Source organism: Tachypleus tridentatus, chromosome 4 (assembly GCF_004210375.1).
Source record: "Tachypleus tridentatus isolate NWPU-2018 chromosome 4, ASM421037v1, whole genome shotgun sequence".
NCBI lineage: Eukaryota > Metazoa > Arthropoda > Merostomata > Xiphosura > Limulidae > Tachypleus > Tachypleus tridentatus.
In genome coordinates, this window is record NC_134828.1 from 108,762,781 (window position 1) to 108,780,940 (window position 18,160).

Sequence of the window (18,160 nt, forward strand, 5' to 3'; positions counted from 1 at the left end):
TAGTTGGAGCAGCTAGTGTTGTGTAGTTGGAACAGCTAGTGTTGAAGACTTAGTAAAAACTGTTGTCACGCTTACAAAGAGACTCTAATAGAGTAGGACGTTGATGGAACGCTTAAAGAGCGACCATATGAGAAAATTAAAATTATTTAGAAATGAAATTCGTATTCACTAACCTGATTCCTTTCCAAAGTGTTACGACGCAAAGCAACCCTTCAACTTCCAGTTTTTATTATTATTATAAATACATATGTAACACACACACCACACATCTATATATATATATATAATACACACACACCACACATGTATATATATAAAACACACACCACACATGTATATATAAAACACATACACCACATATATATATATATATATAACACACACCACACATGTGTATATATATAATTCACAGACACACTACACATGTGTATGTTAATGAGAGCCTTCTGATAATACAACACCTGTGTTATTTCAGTGTGTGCTTTAATTATCGTAATGATCGGGTCTTCATTTCTGTTTACATTAGCACTATTATCTGTAATTACCTTTACTCTTAGGTCATACCTTTGCCTCCACTCAGCGCATTCATTTCTGTAAAAAAGCTTCGACCTTTCGTAAGCGCTTTCTTTATTCGGTTTTTTTATGTTTAGTGTTTTATGTGCTCTTGTTGTGAGAAATATTCTATCTGTCATGAGTAACCGTCTTGTATCGCGACGCTCGCGCACAGAATTAGCTGTCATGCTATTAAGTGTATTTACATTGCTTAATGATTATATAACACATTTATTTTCACCAAAGGTAAAGTTGAAGACATCTGCAAAGCATTAAATCGTTCAAGGTTGCACGTTCTGTTATAGACTAGTTTCATCTGATCACAACTGATCAATACAGTTTAGATCAGCAGATCAAAAACATGCAGGGGGGCCTCTTACACTGGTGAAGTGTATATAATACTCGTAGAGTTTCGAAAGTGACGAGGTGTTAAAAGGACTTCAATTCTCGTAACTGCAGTCCACAGCAGGGGGCGTGGCAAAACAAGGAATACGTTATTCTTGATGACGAGAAACCCACATGAAATGAAAATGTAACTCAGCCATACCAGTAGTTCTGAAATACAAGGAATACGTTAGACCTTTACGTTACAATGTATTATATTTCCAAGGAAACCTGTGCTTACTCTCTAATTAGATTTCCCGCTGTAAAATATTGAATACTAAATTATTCATAATTCCACGGTGTAATTCACATGCCTAAATTGATTGAAGTTGCTACATGGATAATTAAAATGGATTTAAAAACTCCAGGTGTATCATTTAGTAATATTTAGGACTGTTTGCACATCAAGCCGTCTGTTTCTCTCAAGAAAAAGAAACATGAGTCCAATGTTATAACGAAAACTGCTGCAGTGGAATCTATAGAATAAGCAATGATTTACAAGAAACTCAGAGAGTAGTTGTTAATGTTGCGCTGGCAAAACGTTATTTTAATTTATTGTTCAGCTCACACTTCTCTGTCTGCTAATTTTTAACATGGATACAGTATATAGGGTATCCTTAACATATAACGAAGACGTCAGACTTATATAACGTAACTCCATGATTCTGGTGAAATTAAAACGATCTGGTCTTATTGATTTAAGTTGTTTTTAATGATTTTTTATTATACAGTTTTACATCTCTGGAAGGCGTGGTCGTATAAATTACCAACGTATTTCGTAAGTTGGGTCAAACTAAGTTTTCAAGGCACGTCTGATGGCCATGGTCTAGGACAAACAAGGAGGAACGAATATAACAATATTTCAAACAAGCGAGCAGCAAAAGCTGAATGATGATATAACCAAATCACTTATCGTTCCAGGTACGTCTTCAGAACGTTCACCTCTTTGCGTCCACATTCTGTTCGTTGACAACTCAAAATAGCCTGAAACCATCTGAAAGGTTGAACAGACCCGTGTTCGCTGTAAATAAAGGGTGAACCCCTTTTCTTAGGTCCCTCTTCATGAGGATGGTTTGAAGCACGAACGTTCTGACCTTGAAAGAAAGTTTGTAGACCCTTTTTCTAGGTTTGCCTGTATTGCCTCTAGAACCCTAAATAAGTGCTTGTGAAAAACGTAGAGGATAACAGAGAGCAGGAAGAAATACGTCAGTGTCGGTATGTACAACTTTGTTTGGTCTTTCTTTAACATTAAGATCTTAATTATCTTATTTCTCACTGAACCTCATTCAATGAAAGAACGTAGTGAAATGTACAGAAGATTTCGTGTTCGGCACTTATCATTTCTGTTTCCTAGTTTGATGAAGCTGACAGTTATATTTGAGCCTGAACTAAAAATTATGTGCAATTTCAAGTGACTAGCAATCTTATTACAGGTTATTTGTGTGAAAGTGTTGCTTTGTCATAAAGTTTGGTTCGTGTGTAGTTAAAGTTAAAGCTACATGAAGGGCTATCTGAGCTCTGTCAACAAAGGGTATTGAAGCCCGGTTTTTTAGTAGTGTGAGCCTACAGACATACCGCAGTGCTACTGTAGAAGGAGGCATAAATTGTTGTAGAGTGCACTGTTTGCAAAATTAGTTAGCTAAGATTAAGAGCACAACGGAATCCTTACGGAACACTTACGGAATAATTAATATACTGGAGAGAACCTTCCATTCAAAATCTCCCGTGAGCTTGCGAAACAGTTTTTGTCTTTTTTGTTTCTTCCAGAATCTGCCTTTATCATCCTTCTTATGTTTATGTTTCTAATCCTACTATTCTATGTTTTTATTGTTTGATTTTCTTGTGACAGAAACGAAACAAACGTGTAATGTCTGTGCAACAACTTATTGGAATTGTGCTAGTTGTGGTAACTAGCTTTTCACCAAGGACTCATGGTACACCAATCATGTCCTACAAATATCCTCATTTACATGGTAAGTCTACCAATTTTAATGTTCAATGTGAAAACCTCTTTAAATGTTCAGAAAAGTGTGATTCGCTTTACATCTCTGTAATGTTCCTTATTGAACATTAATACTGTCCTCATACTTGAAATATCATGTTATACTGGGTAATATTTTGAAAATAAGAGACATCTAATAATAACGAAAAATAACAGCTAATTAGTCTCTAAAAGTGTGGTCTGTTAGTTTTAATTTTTACTAATATTAATAAGAGCTTCGGACGTAAAACAAAAATCAAAATGTCGTTACTGACGTTAGAAAGATAATAACTAGCTATAACTTGAACTACTGGACGCATAAAAACAACACGGATATCATAACACAGACTATACTGTCATTAAATACCTTTTAGAGTGTAAAATAAAGTGCTTATGTTTTTAATTAGTGGACACAGCGGTTGTATACTTCATCGAGTTCATGAAACTGAATAGTAGTGTCAAAGATCAAATAAATATACATGTATATAGAGAGAAGTCCAGTTCTTAAATGAAATTAGAGACGTTTTATAAATCTTACATTACAGACTGTAACCCGGGGAGCCTTGTAATTTATGTAGTGTCTTCAATTTCGCTTCTTGTTTCGGGCTTGTTTTGTTCATTGAAATACATACAGTTAGGTTTATTTCTTTTTTTAATTTCGCGCAAAGCTACTCGAGGGCTATCTGCGCTAACCGTCCCTAATTTAGCACTGTAAGACTAGACGAAAGGAAGCTAGTCACCACCACCCACCGCCAACTCTTGGGCTACTCTTTTACCAACGAATTGACCATGATGGGGATTCGAACCCGAGACTCTCTGATTATAAGTCGAGCGCCCTTAACCACCTGGCCATGCCGGGTCCCATACAGATAGGTTTTTTTTTTTTAATTATGCTACTCTTGTATATTTTCTTTTTTTTTTTCATCTATATTTATAACGTCCGGACATGAAGATGAATGCAGTAAAATTATATATTTTGTTTCTTTCAAACTAGCTCAACCAACGGATTTGAATCGTCATATTTATCCGGTTTACAGCCATTTCGAAGGTCAAAACCATGACTACAAAGTCGTATGTTACTTCGGCAGTTGGGCAGTTTACAGGCCAGGTGCTGGCAAGTTTCAAGTGTCCAGTATCGATCCATTCATCTGCACACACTTGATCTATGGTTTCACAGGCTTAGGTCACGACAACAGAATTCGTGTACTCGACCCATTCAACGATGTAGAGGACAATTATGGAAAAGGTAACGTGGTTAATTGTTCTGTTCAGATGAAAGTCGCTTTAGTTAAACCACGCAATGAAGTCCATTATGGAAAAGGTAACGTTGTTAATTGTTCTATTCAGATGAAAGTCACTTTAATTAAACCACGCAATGAAGTCCATTATGGAAAAGGTAACGTTGTTAATTGTTCTGTTCAGATGAAAGTCACTTTAATTGAACCACGCAATGAAGACAATTATGGAAAAGGTAACGTAGTTAATTGTTCTATTCAGATGAAAGTCACTTTAATTAAACCACACAATGAATTCAATTATGGGAAAGGTAACGTGGTTAATTGTTCTATTCAGATGAAAGTCACTTTAATTAAACCACACAATGAAGTCAATTATGGAAAAGGTAACGTAGTTAATTGTTCTATTCAGATGAAAGTCACTTTAATTAAACCACGCAATGAAGACAATTATGGAAAAGATAACGTTGTTAATTGTTCTATTCAGATGAAAGTCACTTTAATTAAACCACACAATGAAGTCGATTATGGAAAAGGTAACGTGGTTAATTGTTCTATTCAGATGAAAGTCACTTTAATTAAACCACGCAATGAAGTCGATTATGGAAAAGGTAACGTGGTTAATTGTTCTATTCAGATGAAAGTCACTTTAATTAAACCACACAGTGAAGTCCATTGTGGAAAAGGTAACGTGGTTAATTGTTCTGTTCAGATGAAAGTCACTTTAATTAAACCACGCAATGAAGTTAGTTATGGAAAAGGTAACATGGTTAATTGTTCTATTCAGATGAAAGTCACTTTAATTAAACCACACAATGAAGACAATTTTGGAAAAGGTAACGTGGTTAATTGTTCTGTTTAGATGAAAGTCACTTTAATTAAACCACACAATGAAGTCAATTATGGAAAAGGTGTCGTGGTTAATTGTTCTATTCAGATGAAAGTCACTTTAATCAAACCACACAATGAAGACAATTATGGAAAAGGTATCGTGGTTAATTGTTCTATTCAGATGAAAGTCACTTTAATTAAACCACGCAATGAAGACAATTATGGAAAAGGTATCGTGGTTAATTGTTCTATTCAGATGAAAGTCGCTTTAATTAAACCACGCAATGAAGTCAGTTAACCCACATACCAATACCTAAATGTGCTATTACAAATTTAAAACATTTTCTTTCTGTATGCTATCATCGAACGTGTCCTATTGTTGGTTTTCGACAGGAGCATACTTTCACTTCAACCAACTGAAAAGTATTAATCACAAACTGAAAACCCTGATAGCTATTGGTGGGTGGAATGAAGGATCTGTGAAGTATTCCAATATGGCGTCCGACTCAGGATCCAGGAAAATCTTCATTGAAAGTGTCGTCGAATTCCTGAAAAAACACAAATTTGACGGTTTGGACTTGGACTGGGAGTATCCAGCTGCACGAGGTGGTAAACCACAAGATAAACAAAACTTTGTGGCTCTTCTCCAGGTAAACATTACAGCATTTTGTCTTGGGATAATACCGTAAGTGCCCACGTATACCGAGGCACATTTTCCGCCTCAGATACTAGGAAAAATCAATATGTCTACGATTAGCGTGCAGAACAATTATAATAGCTGATTAGACTTTGTCTAGTGAATAGTGTATGGTTGAGTTGATTGGTAGTTGTACGTGCACGTGTGGGTGAATACTATTTTAATTGATTATTGTATTACTTAATGAACAAACAGAAGCTGAACTTATGGTCACCTGTAATTTGTGTGTACTTATTTTTAAAACAATTCCCTGTACATAAAGCATAGCAAGGTGACTACGAACTAATGTTACAGCGGATGTATTGTAATATAGGATAATTAACCTTACTATCAGGTTCATAAAACTCACAACATTTTATTTTTTTTTGCCTGGTTATATATTGACTTATACCAACATATTTACCCTACAGTTCTAGAGTTTGACAGAATGTACCCGTTATAAAAGTACGACTTGAAGCCTAAATGGAGTTCTGGCTTTCATTTGTTCTTTCTTCACCTCCGCTGATCCGACAACAACAATGTATTATAACACCACAATATGAGATGTGTTGAAACAACATTCATACCGAACATTTCACCTGAAAAATGCTGGGAATACATACACTGTTCCCTCCTTTGTGCGCGTTCCAGATTTTGGCGTAAAAATGTGCGCACTATACGCGGGCAGTTACGATAAAATACGTTGTTAATTGTCTACTATTATAGTATTTATATGGCACTCAAATATCACGATCCGCTAAAATTTTAGGATAGACCTTATTTTCCTAATTAATTAATAATTTTAATACAGTTTTATCTGTTTCAGCTCAAGTACTAATTTCATACATAGCCGGGTACACTAGCCGGGTATATTTTACCTTATTAAGCTAATTTGTATTTATTTAATTATGAAAGTTTTGTAACAACATGATCTAGTTAGGTATCACCATTAGATTCTATCAAGGAACATAGGGCCGCAATCGCCTGCAGATTCTTCAATAAGTATTTAAGTGAGTGGGTTGTTAGCCCACTGCACCGAGCCGTCCCTAATTTAGCAGTGTAAGACTAGAGGGAAGGCAGCTAGTCATCACCACCCACCGCCAACTCTTGGGCTACTCTTTTACCAACGAATAGTAGGATTGATCGTAACATTATAACGCCCCCACGGCTGGGAGGGCGAGCATGTTTGGCGCGACGCGGGCGCGAACCCGTGACCCTCGGATTACGAGTCGCACGCCTTACGCGCTTGGCCATGCCAGGCCTGAAAATATCTAACCTACAAAAAAACAGTTTTGAAATAATTGCTAGGTATCCGCATTGACGAAACAATGTATTATAATTTATATATATTTTAATTTGTTTTGTATTTATTTATGATAATATGTTCTTCTACTCAGCTAATCTTTACTTCTGAATTACACAGTTAAACTACTTTGAACAGAAGTTATTAATAATGAATGTCTCATGTTTAATCGAGTTATTTCAACAGAAATACATGTATCGTCGTTACGCATCACCCGAACACTTCAGTCCTCACGCCAAATATTAACATACACTCTTAAGCAAATTAATTGAAACAAATGGTCGTTTTACAATATTTTCAGCATGGCGGCCGGTGTAGACTCACTGGACCCGCTGATTTCCTTTAATAGTCATTTTTTTTACACAAACGGCGTCATTAGCTGTGTTTTGCAATACGGTCGTTCTATTTTTGGGATATATGACGAAGTTTTGAGGAATATTATATCATTACAAATTGTGTTAGAAGGGCAAAGAGACCAGTCAAAAAACAACTTCTTACCAACTCAATGAAGAAAAAACGGTATCAATGGGGTCTGAAATACAAGAACTGGACACAAGAACAATGGAGGAAGGTGTTATTCAGTGACGAGACGCATTTCTTCGTACAGGATCAAAGAAGTCTGCATGTTCGCAGATCTCCAGATGAAAAACTTCTAGGATCTCACATTAATCAGTTCGTAAAACATCTCTTGAAGAAGATGTTTTGGGGCTTTTTTAGCTACTATGGCGTTGAAGGCTTACATATCGTAGAAGGTATGATGCGAGGACCACAGTACATCGACGTTTTAAGAAAAGAGTCGTTCTAGAATTGAAAAAGAGATTTCCAGATGGATCTTTCATTTTTTCAGCAAGATCTGGCTCCGTGCCATACATTGAAGCTTGTGAAGAATTTTATGACTACAACGCGAATAAAGGTGCTGGACTGGCCTGGAAACTCTCTGGACTTAAATCCTATTGAAAATCTTTGGGCGATTTGTAAAGAAAGACTCCGGGGAAAAGACTGTACTACGAAAGATAAGCTAATTGAGGCCATAATTGAGATATGGTACCGTGATCCAAAAATTAGTAAAGATTGTAGTCAACTCGTGGACTCGGTGCCAAAGCGGATTAATGATCTTCTGAAAAATAAAGGTGGTCATACCATGTATTAATTTGTGAGTAATTTTTGGATTTTCAGAAATAAAACGCAAAAAAAATTAAAAAATCGTAATTTTCCTTCTTGTTTCAATTAATTTGCACAAGGGTGTAAATATTGGAGAATCAGGCTCGATTCTTATGCTGTGTTTCTAGTACACATACACTGTTAGAACTACTTTTTAAACATGAGTATCAGTTTCTTATGAGGGGTATAAAACTGGTTCAATAACGCCTTATTTCCTTCCAGTTTAGTTTTCTATTGTTGCGTCTTCTGCTAACCACATTTTCTCTGCACAGGAAACTAAGGCAGAGTTCAGAAAACATGGTTTTCTTCTGACAGCAGCAGTATCAGCAGGGAAACATTTCATGGATCCTGCATATGATATCCCTCAAGTGTCAACGTAAGTACAACACTCTGCGATGTTCATCGCAAACCGATATCCTTTTCATCTGTTGCACACCCTGGCGTGATTCTTTACGTACTAAACATTTCGACAAAAATAAGTTTCATAAGTCTCTCACCTTTATATAAAGATGTTTTTCGAAATCAAGAGTATGCTTTTAACGGTTACGACTATCAAGTGTGTAAAATGTGCTACACGCAGAAAGATAAAACGTATTTCCTTTTTTTTCTAAAATAATATTACTGTTAATTAGACAAAAATACTACATGTTGTGAGAATATCCTAGCTTGTTTGTTTTTGAATTTCGCGCAAAGCTACTCGAGGGCTATCTGCGCTAGCCCTCCGAACTTTAGCAATGTAAGACTAGAGGGAAGTCAGCTAGTCGACACCACTTACTACTAATCTTTGGCTACTCGTTTTACCAACAAACAGTGAAATTGATCGCTATATAAAACGCCTCCAAAGCCGAAAGAGCAAACATTTTCGGTGACGGAGTTCGAACCTTTGACTTACCGACTGCGAGTCGAAAACCCTAACAACTAGGCCTTACTAAGCCTATCTTGTAAAGAATCTAACGATAAGTAAAAAATTAGAGACTGAACAGAAGTAATACAAATAACTAATGCAAGATTCATAATTATTTGTCGCAACTAACAGCAGAACCGGTAACAAAGTCCTTGTTAATGCATTACCAACTACGTTTAAGGAAGTGAAGGTCATGTGATCAACTTCAACTGTCTCTTAAGAGGAATGTTTGTAACATGTGATGACCTGTAACAAATTATTTTAAAATAACCTACAAAACATATTTGTCTGACAGATACGAGATACTAGGTTTTATAACGAGACACAGTAAATAGATCTTCCTCAGACCCTCTGAAAACGTCCACCTGTGAAAATTTTCAACAATTATTGGATATGCTTCTCTACACGTTTTACAATCCTTGACTTACTTTTCGTTTTATGCTTTCTACGTCGTCGTAACCAACCCACTGGCGGTCTTTGTAGGCATAAGGAGCCATGTAGAACGGGTCTCTAAATTGTGAAGTGTTTATTTGTTTTAATTTCGCGCAAAGTTACACGAAGGCCACTGCGCTAGCCGTCCCTAACTTAGCAGTGTAAGACTGGAGGGAAGGCAGCTAGTCATCACCATATCTTGAGCTGCTCTTTTAATAAGAAATAGTTGTATTAACCGTAACATTGTAACACACCCACGGTTGAAAGGGCGAGCATGTTTTGTGTGACGGACCCTCAGATTGTGAGTCGAGCGACCTAACAATCTGGCCGTACCGGGCCTAATTTTGAAGTGGCTAGAAAGAAGGCAGTTAGTTAACCCTACCAACCGCCAACTTTTAAGCTACCTTTTTACCAAGGAAGTGGAAGATCAACTTTTATATTATAACACTCTAAAGGCTGAAAAGGCACAAACGTTCAGTAACAGTACTTGGAATCGAATACCGTAACCTCTAGACCATGCCAAGCTAGTGTTTTCGAACACTGTATCAGAAATTAAAAGGGACAACTCTTGAAATTTCACAATAATTGGAGCTGCACTAAAAGATAAGTGTTAGCTTACTCCAAAAGTTGTTAACAAATTTTCGTTACAGAGTCAATGGCGGGGTTAACACAAAAAATAGGTTTAGTCCCTGTTAAAAGTAAATTCTAGTATCAAATCAGGGTGTATTTTACCTGTACAGAAATCAAAATCTCACAATTTGTCACTAATTACACAGGCCAGCAATTGGTTTATTGTCTTGAACATTGTATATATTTTATAATTATTACTGTTCGGTGCATAAGAAAATGATATCCATCCTTACTCCATGAGGTACAGATCTTTCAGAAAATATCATATGTTCGTTCACAAACCTAAAACATCTTCATTGAAATAAGGCCACACTTTGTTATGCTTAAAATGTTGACAAATACTGGTTATAGATTTTTCTAGATAAATCGCGGTGTAAAAATATTACTGATCGTTTTATAACACATAATAATAAAAATGTTCAATATAGTAAATAAAATAATTATTTGATCTAAGTAAAGTTTTTTTTCTTTCCGATTTGTAAAAATATTTTCGAAATCTCTGTAACTGAATTATGGAAAAATCCGTTGTTGAAACCAAAAGAACTTTTATGAAAGTTTAACTTCGCAGGCCTGGGTTATGCTTCGTAGTTATTAGACAATCTTAGAGGTCGAGATTAACAAAACTGAATGATTTGTTTAAACTGGCATATCCTTCTGCTGTTAACATGTTTCCAGAATGCCCTCTGACCTTTTATGTCTGTTCCTAACGAGTACAATTGTTCTTTAAGATAGTTATCGTTAGAATATTAAGAAGAATATAGGAATATATTTTCAAATTGATATTATATAATTTACAGTCACTTGGATTTTATCAACGTCATGTGCTACGATTATCATGGTGGCTGGGAGACCTTCACAGGTCACAATGCTCCTCTGTATCCTAGACCTGATGACAACGAATTGAATCAAATATTGAATGTGGTGGGTATCTAATGCTGATGTTCTCTTTTGGAAGACTTATTACACAAAAAAAACGAGTTTTGTAAGTCATGTTTTGAATTGGTTTTACCTTCTAATGATAACTAGTGTTTCAATAAAACAAATCACAGATGAAAATATGATTATCAGGTTGATTTAGCAGAAAACAATTTTAATATTTTGACGAGAAATATTAATACCATTAAAAATAGATATTTCAATATGTTTAGTGTAGACAACCTCAGAAGATTCTCGCTATAAAGTATAACTGTGTGTTAATTATTTAGTAGATTTGTTTCTGTTAACTTGTTGACACATACTGGATGTTCCTGTATTTACTTTCTTTATTTCGAACTATTATGTAATCATATTTCCAATAAGCTCTTGTACTGACTCTACCTATTTCAGTTATTATGTATTTGGCCCTCCTGTATTGACTCTATCTATTTCAGTTATTATATACAGTCAGCTGAAAAAGTTAGGACACCCTATGAAAGCATGTGTATTTTTGTAACATTTTTGGATATATAGATATTTAATTTCAATTTCAACAGTACTGAGAGATTATAAGAATATAACAAAACAATTAAAACTGAAGTAAAGACTTTTCAAGATCTTCTGTAAATGTAATTCTACAAAAATGAATATTCTAACTGAGGAAAAAGTTAGGACACCCTACCCCCAAATAGCTAATGTTATCCCCTTTGGCTGAAATAACTGCAGTGAGACGCTTCTTGTGGTCATCTACCAGTCTCTGACATCGGTCTGAAGAAAGTTTGCCCCACTCCTCGATGCAGAATTCTTTCATCTGTGAGATGTTTGAGGGGTTTCTTGCATGTGCAGCCCGTTTCAAGTCACCCCATAGCATCTCAATGGAATTAAGATCTGGGCTTTGACTCGGCCATCCCAGGACTCTCTATTTCTTAGTATTCAGCCAGTCCTTGGTGGATTTACTGGTATGTTTTGGGTCATTGTCGTGTTGCAGGGTCCAGTTCCGCTTCAGCTTTAATTTTCGTACAGATGGTCCCACATGATCCTCAAGCATCCTCTGCTACACGGTAAAATTCATGGTGGATTCTATGATTGTGAGCTGTCCAGGTCCTGCTGCAGCAAAGCAGTCCCAAACCATGACACTTCCACCTCCTGCTTCACAGTTGGTATGGGGTTCTTTTCCTGTAATGCTGTATTTGGTTTACGCCAAATATGTCCTCTGTTCTGGTGTCCAAATAATTCAGTTTTGGACTCATCTGTCCAAAGAACATTATTCCAGAAGTCCTGGTCTTTGTCTGCATTCTCTCTGGCAAACTTCAGTCCGGGCTTGATGTTTCTCTTAGAGAGAAAAGGTTTCCTCCTTGCACACCTTCCGCGCAAGTTAAACTTGTGCAGTCTCTTTCTGATTGTAGAGACATGCACTTTCACATCAACAGTAGCCAGAGCCTGCTTTCGGTTCCGTGATGATATGTTAGGGTGTTTGGATACCTCTTTTAGCATCTTGCGGTCTGCTCTCGGGGTGAATTTGCTTGGACGATCAGGCCTGGGCATGTTGGCAGTTGTTTTGAAAGCCCTCAACTTGTTGACTATTTTGCGGACAGTGGAATACCTGATATCAAATTATTTTGGGATCTTTTTAAATCCCTTACCAAATTCATAAGCTGCTACAATTTTCTTTCTGTAGGCCTCAGACAGCTCTTTTGCTCTCACCATTGTGCTCACTCTCACTTCAACAGTCAGGAGTACACCAAACTAAATGTCTGAAGTTTAAATAGAGCAAACCTCATTCAAAATGCTGAGTAACGATCTTCTAATCATGTGCACCTGGTGCGATACACCCGTGTGTGAGTTGAGCCATTTTAAGTGGGAATAAATGTGGGGGTGTCCTAACTTTTTTCTCAGTTAGAAGATACATTTTTGTAGAATTACATTTACAGAAGATTTTGAAAAGTCTTTTCTTCAGTTTTAATTGTTTAGTTATATTCCTATAACCTCTCAGTATTGTTAAAATTGAGATTAAATATCTATATATCCAAAAATGTTACAAAAATACACAGGCTTTCATAGGGTGTCCTAACTTTTTCACATAACTGTATTTGCACCTCATGTATCGACTCAACCTATTTCACGTATTACATATTACCACCTCATGTATTGACGCTACCTATTTAAGGTATTACATATTTGCACCTCATGTATCGACTCTACCTATTTCACGTATTACATATTTGCACCTCATGTATCGACTCTAATTTAAGGTATTATATTCTCGCACTTTCTGTTTCTTCTTGTTTTCAGATGTTACTACCTGTAAACAATGTGTTGTCTGTGTCTGTTCCCATAACTAGTGGTACTTATTGTATGGTTACGAAATTGTTTCATTTTACAGTATTGAGTTTTGATAATTTAAGTATCTGAGTTTAGTGTTACTGTAATTTCAGATTTACACTAATATACATTAACGGCTACTGCGTTGTAATAATTTACCAATGATCACAATATAGTTACTTTAAGATGTTGTATTATAACTACTAATAGGTATAAAAGGTACATTATAATTCATATCTGTTTTTTAAAACCTATGTCGCTTTGCCTGCAATGTTAACATAACTAGTTCCTTATTGTAAGACCTTGTTGCTTTTGTTCATATAAATATTTTTTTCTTTTTATTGTAATCTTATTCTAATTAGATACTTGCTTCAAATACACAAAATACATTTATATATAATGTCTTTCATAGTCGACATTGTAACATATAACTGTTGTACTTTGGTTATCTTATGAATGTCTTTCATAGTCGACATTGTAACATATAACTGTTGTACTTTGGTTATCTTATGAATGTCTTTCATAGTCGACATTGTAACATATAACTGTTGTACTTTGGTTATCTTATGAATGTCTTTCATAGTCGACATTGTAACATATAACTGTTGTACTGTGGTTATCTTATGAATGTCTTTCATAGTCGACATTGTAACATATAACTGTTGTACTGTGGTTATCTTATGAATGTCTTTCATAGTCAACATTGTAACATATAACTGTTGTACTTTGGTTATCTTAAGAATGTCTTTCATAGTCGACATTGTAACATATAACTGTTGTACTGTGGTTATCTTATGAATATCTTTCATAGTCGACATTGTAACATATAACTGTTGTACTTTGGTTATCTTATGATTTTTTTACAACACATTTACAGAACTTTTCCGTTAATTACTGGATTTCCAAAGGAGCTCCTAGAAACAAACTTATTCTTGGAATGGGTTTATATGGCCGATCTTTCACTCTTGCAAGCGCCACCAATACCGGTTTCGGAGCTCCAGCGCCACAGCGTGGTAGAGCTGGTCCCTATACTAGAGAAAAGGGTTCCCTTGGATATAACGAAGTTGGTGTTGAAATTTTATTAAATGAGAGAAGAATTAGTGACACGAAAAAATCATTATTAGCTAAATAACTGTTTATATTACTTAAACAACTGTTTATATTAATGAAATACCTGTTTTTATTAGCTAAATAACTGTTTATATTACTTAAACAACTGTTTATATTAATGAAATACCTGTTTTTATTAGCTAAATAACTGTTTATATTACTTAAACAACTGTTTATATTAATGAAATACCTGTTTTTATTAGCTAAATAACTGTTTATATTACTTAAACAACTGTTTATATTAATGAAATACCTGTTTTTATTAGCTAAATAACTGTTTATATTACTTAAACAACTGTTTATATTAATGAAATACCTGTTTTTATTAGCTAAATAACTGTTTATATTACTTAAACAACTGTTTATATTAATGAAATACCTGTTTTTATTAGCCAAATAATTGTTTGTATTACATAAATAACTGTTAATATTAGAATGGAGAAATAACTGTTTATATTAGACACGCAAATGTTTATATTAATCAAATACCTGTTTTTATTAGCCAAGTAATTGTTTATATTAGTCAAACAACTGTTTATATTTAACAAATAACTGTTGACATTAGACAAATAACTGTTTATGTCACTCAAATAACTGTTTATATTAATTAGCCGAGTAAATGTTTATATTAGATTCAATGAATAGCTTTATGATGTGTACTCGTCAAATTAATGTAAGATACAGTCTTTTCCAAAATATAAGTCTATATCTTATCATAATGCACTCTATTGTACCCTTGGTCTTTTTGCACAGTTTGGTCACAACGTTATTAGAGTTGGTCAGTAAAATAAATAAGACACGTGGACTGTCCTAACGAACTCAGATTTTTAATTATTTTCCTGAGGGCATTCAAGCACTCCACCCCACCCGGAACGTAATGTTAATAAAAATGTTTGTCATAGGCTAAAAACAAATAAATAGTTGTTAAATGTCCTACTTAATCATATTACAATGGACATTTAGGGTCACATATTAAAAAATAGAAGGAATTATTTTTGAAAAAAATTGTCTTATATCCGCCATACTCACATTTAGTGTCTGTCTTATACAACTGAGTTACCATTCGTCGGTCAAGTATATCTACTAATTACATTCTAAAGACGGCTGGTATGGGTATTAAAACTTTAATTAAAATAAAGTAGAGAATAATGTTTCCACCTTCTCAGGCCATCTTCAGATTAACAAAGATGACTTAAGAAGTTCGAAACATTATTCTATACTTTATTATAATTAAAGTGTTAATATCCATAACAGCCGCCTTGAGAATGTATTATTACTTCAGGTAGGTTTCTCGTCATCACGAATGCCTACTCATTCAATGTGTTGTTCCTTTCAGATTTGTGAAGCCCAGAATAGAGAGTCTTGGACCATTGTTCAAGACCCGTTCTACATGGCTCCTTATGCCTACAAAGACCGCCAGTGGGTTGGTTACGACGACGTAGAAAGCATAAAACGAAAAGTAAGTCAAGGATTGTAAAACGTGTTTTTATATTTAAAAACTACGCACGATTTAAAATATTTTATTAGATAAATTTCTTACAATAGAAAAAATCAAATAAACGGATATTCAACATTTTCAAATATATCAACGTAGTAAAACAAACCGAAGGTTAAATAATTAGATTCTGAATACAACTGATGATGAAGTTTCTGTAATGGCTGATATTCTTATTATTATTATCGCGAATTTATTAATTAAAGATAATTTACCAACACTGGGATTTTACTCGTAAATATACTTTCACTGGTAACTGAAAAAAATACTTAATCCCACTTTGAAATAAAATTATTCACCATGTTAGGGCTAAGTATTTAATTACTCAGAGACTGAATAGATAGATGTTCATTGATTTTTTTTAGGTTCGCTTTGCTAAAGCAATGGGTCTTGGTGGAGGTATGGTTTGGTCCATTGAAACTGACGATTTTTCTGGAGCTTGTCACGGAGTTCATTACCCCTTGCTTCGAGCTATTAATGAGGAGTTTGCTGACCCTAGAAATGATTTACCCTTGCCCCCTACAAAAACTCCTTCTTCAGGAATAGAACAACCACAAAGTGAATCATCGACAACAATGTCGACAACTACGACTACAAGAGCTCCATCAACTGTAACGACTCCTTTGACAACCACGACCTCAACACCTTCTTCAACAACGATATCGACAACTAGTACTACAACTGGGTTACCGTCTTCCACGACGACTTCAAAACCTCGAACCAGGGGCTCATCCTCTGTTGTCAGGATCCCTTGTACCCCCGACAAGTTTTTCCCCCATCCTCACAACTGTTCAAGATTCTTCAGTTGCGTTATTGACAACGATAGTTTTGTGATGTTTGAACACACTTGCCCAGTAAATACGGTTTTTAACCCTAAAACCGACAACTGCGCATGGCCCATGGACGTTCCAGACTGTGCAGATGAATATTACCGGAAATACGTTCTTTACATTGCATAACAGTGGGAGCTTGAAAGAGTAAACATGGGTCAGATCAAATACTTCTCACTAGAGTTTGTTTCACTTTTTGTCTTGACCTGAAACTCTACATGTTCGTGTATACGATTTACGAATTATAACGTGTTGTTTCGTTTCAACATAACACCTTTTATACTGTGTGCATATTACGATTTCGCTATTATTTGTCTTACGTTCGTGTAGACATACAGTAACTTTCAGGCTTATTGACCAAGAATTTCACAAACGGTCATGGGTTGAGCAGTATTAATGCGCTACGGAAAACATCTTTATAGGGGGTCTTAGGTATGTGCATGTGTTTTGTTTAATATATTGGCAATATAAAAAGTTTGCTTTAATTTGTTGGGTGTCAGGGTAATCCTTGAGATTTCTTGTTATGAAATGTCACTTAAGAAGTTGTTTCCTGGCAAGATGGATTCTTTGTTTGTCCTTCTATCACACAAACTTTGAAAAATATTATGATGCCGAATAAAATCATTTGAGTCTGGGTCGTTCTGTAATTATTTGTATTCCAATTTTGTAATATATTATCTAACATTTAAATAACACAGTACGTGAGTTCGTTTCGTTAAGATTACTTGAAATAATAAATTAAATTGGAGCAACAATCATCTGGAGTTGGCAATGTTTACATCATGTTAAATTTAGCTTAAGATTCATAATTACAAATAGCACAACAGTAATTTCTACATACACGCGCGTGTGTGTTTTCTGAGAACAAAGCCATATCGGGCTATCAGCTGTGTCCACCAAAAGGAATCGAATCTCTGATTTTAGAGATATAAATCCGTACACTTATCGCTAACCCCACAGGGGTACTTTTCATACACGCTAAATGTTCAACTAAGGTTACCAAACTCCTGAAATAGCGATACATGACCCCCCTTTACACATTGGAAAGACTATATTACCTTACCACAGGCTCAAAACATCTGAAATAAAATAGATCGAACCATACTAATTATGTTTACTGAAAACGATAACCAGTAGACTTCATATTGTTTGTTTAAATAATAATCAGTGATATCGAGAAAACCCACTTGTAGAAAAATATATACGTAAAAACGGCTCGTCTGGGTTGAGAAAATATTTTACGATGAGAAGCGAACAACGTTTCGACCTTTGACGTGGACCGAAGAAGGTCGAAACGTTGTTCGCTCCTCATCGTAAAATATTTTCTCAACTCAAACGAGCCGTTTTTACATGTAAATGTTTGTTTTGAATTTCGCGCAAAGCTACACGATGGCTATCT

At 35.2% G+C, this 18,160-nt stretch overlaps 1 protein-coding gene across 1 annotated transcript; it reads left to right on the forward strand.

Annotated features, from left to right (window-relative positions):
• Window positions 1–1,938: 1,938 nt before the first annotated feature.
• Window positions 1,939–17,342, forward strand: LOC143249868 (chitinase-3-like protein 1). The gene is made up of 9 exons (XM_076500441.1): window positions 1,939–2,151; window positions 2,786–2,909; window positions 3,912–4,163; window positions 5,377–5,633; window positions 8,396–8,499; window positions 10,887–11,010; window positions 14,204–14,389; window positions 15,773–15,895; window positions 16,297–17,342. The coding sequence occupies exons 2-9, from the start codon at window positions 2,804–2,806 to the stop codon at window positions 16,888–16,890; spliced, it is 1,746 nt and encodes a 581-aa protein (XP_076356556.1). The 5' UTR covers window positions 1,939–2,151; window positions 2,786–2,803; the 3' UTR covers window positions 16,891–17,342.
• Window positions 17,343–18,160: the final 818 nt, after the last annotated feature.

Excerpts from the sequence above, each read along its gene's own strand:
- LOC143249868 (XM_076500441.1), top strand. The coding sequence starts at position 2,804 with ATGTCTGTGCAACAACTTATTGGAATTGTGCTAGTTGTGGTAACTAGC. Across the intron at positions 5,634-8,395 it reads ACTTTGTGGCTCTTCTCCAG|GAAACTAAGGCAGAGTTCAG; the intron begins GTAAACATTACA and ends TTCTCTGCACAG. Across the intron at positions 14,390-15,772 it reads GTTCCCTTGGATATAACGAA|ATTTGTGAAGCCCAGAATAG; the intron begins GTTGGTGTTGAA and ends TGTTCCTTTCAG.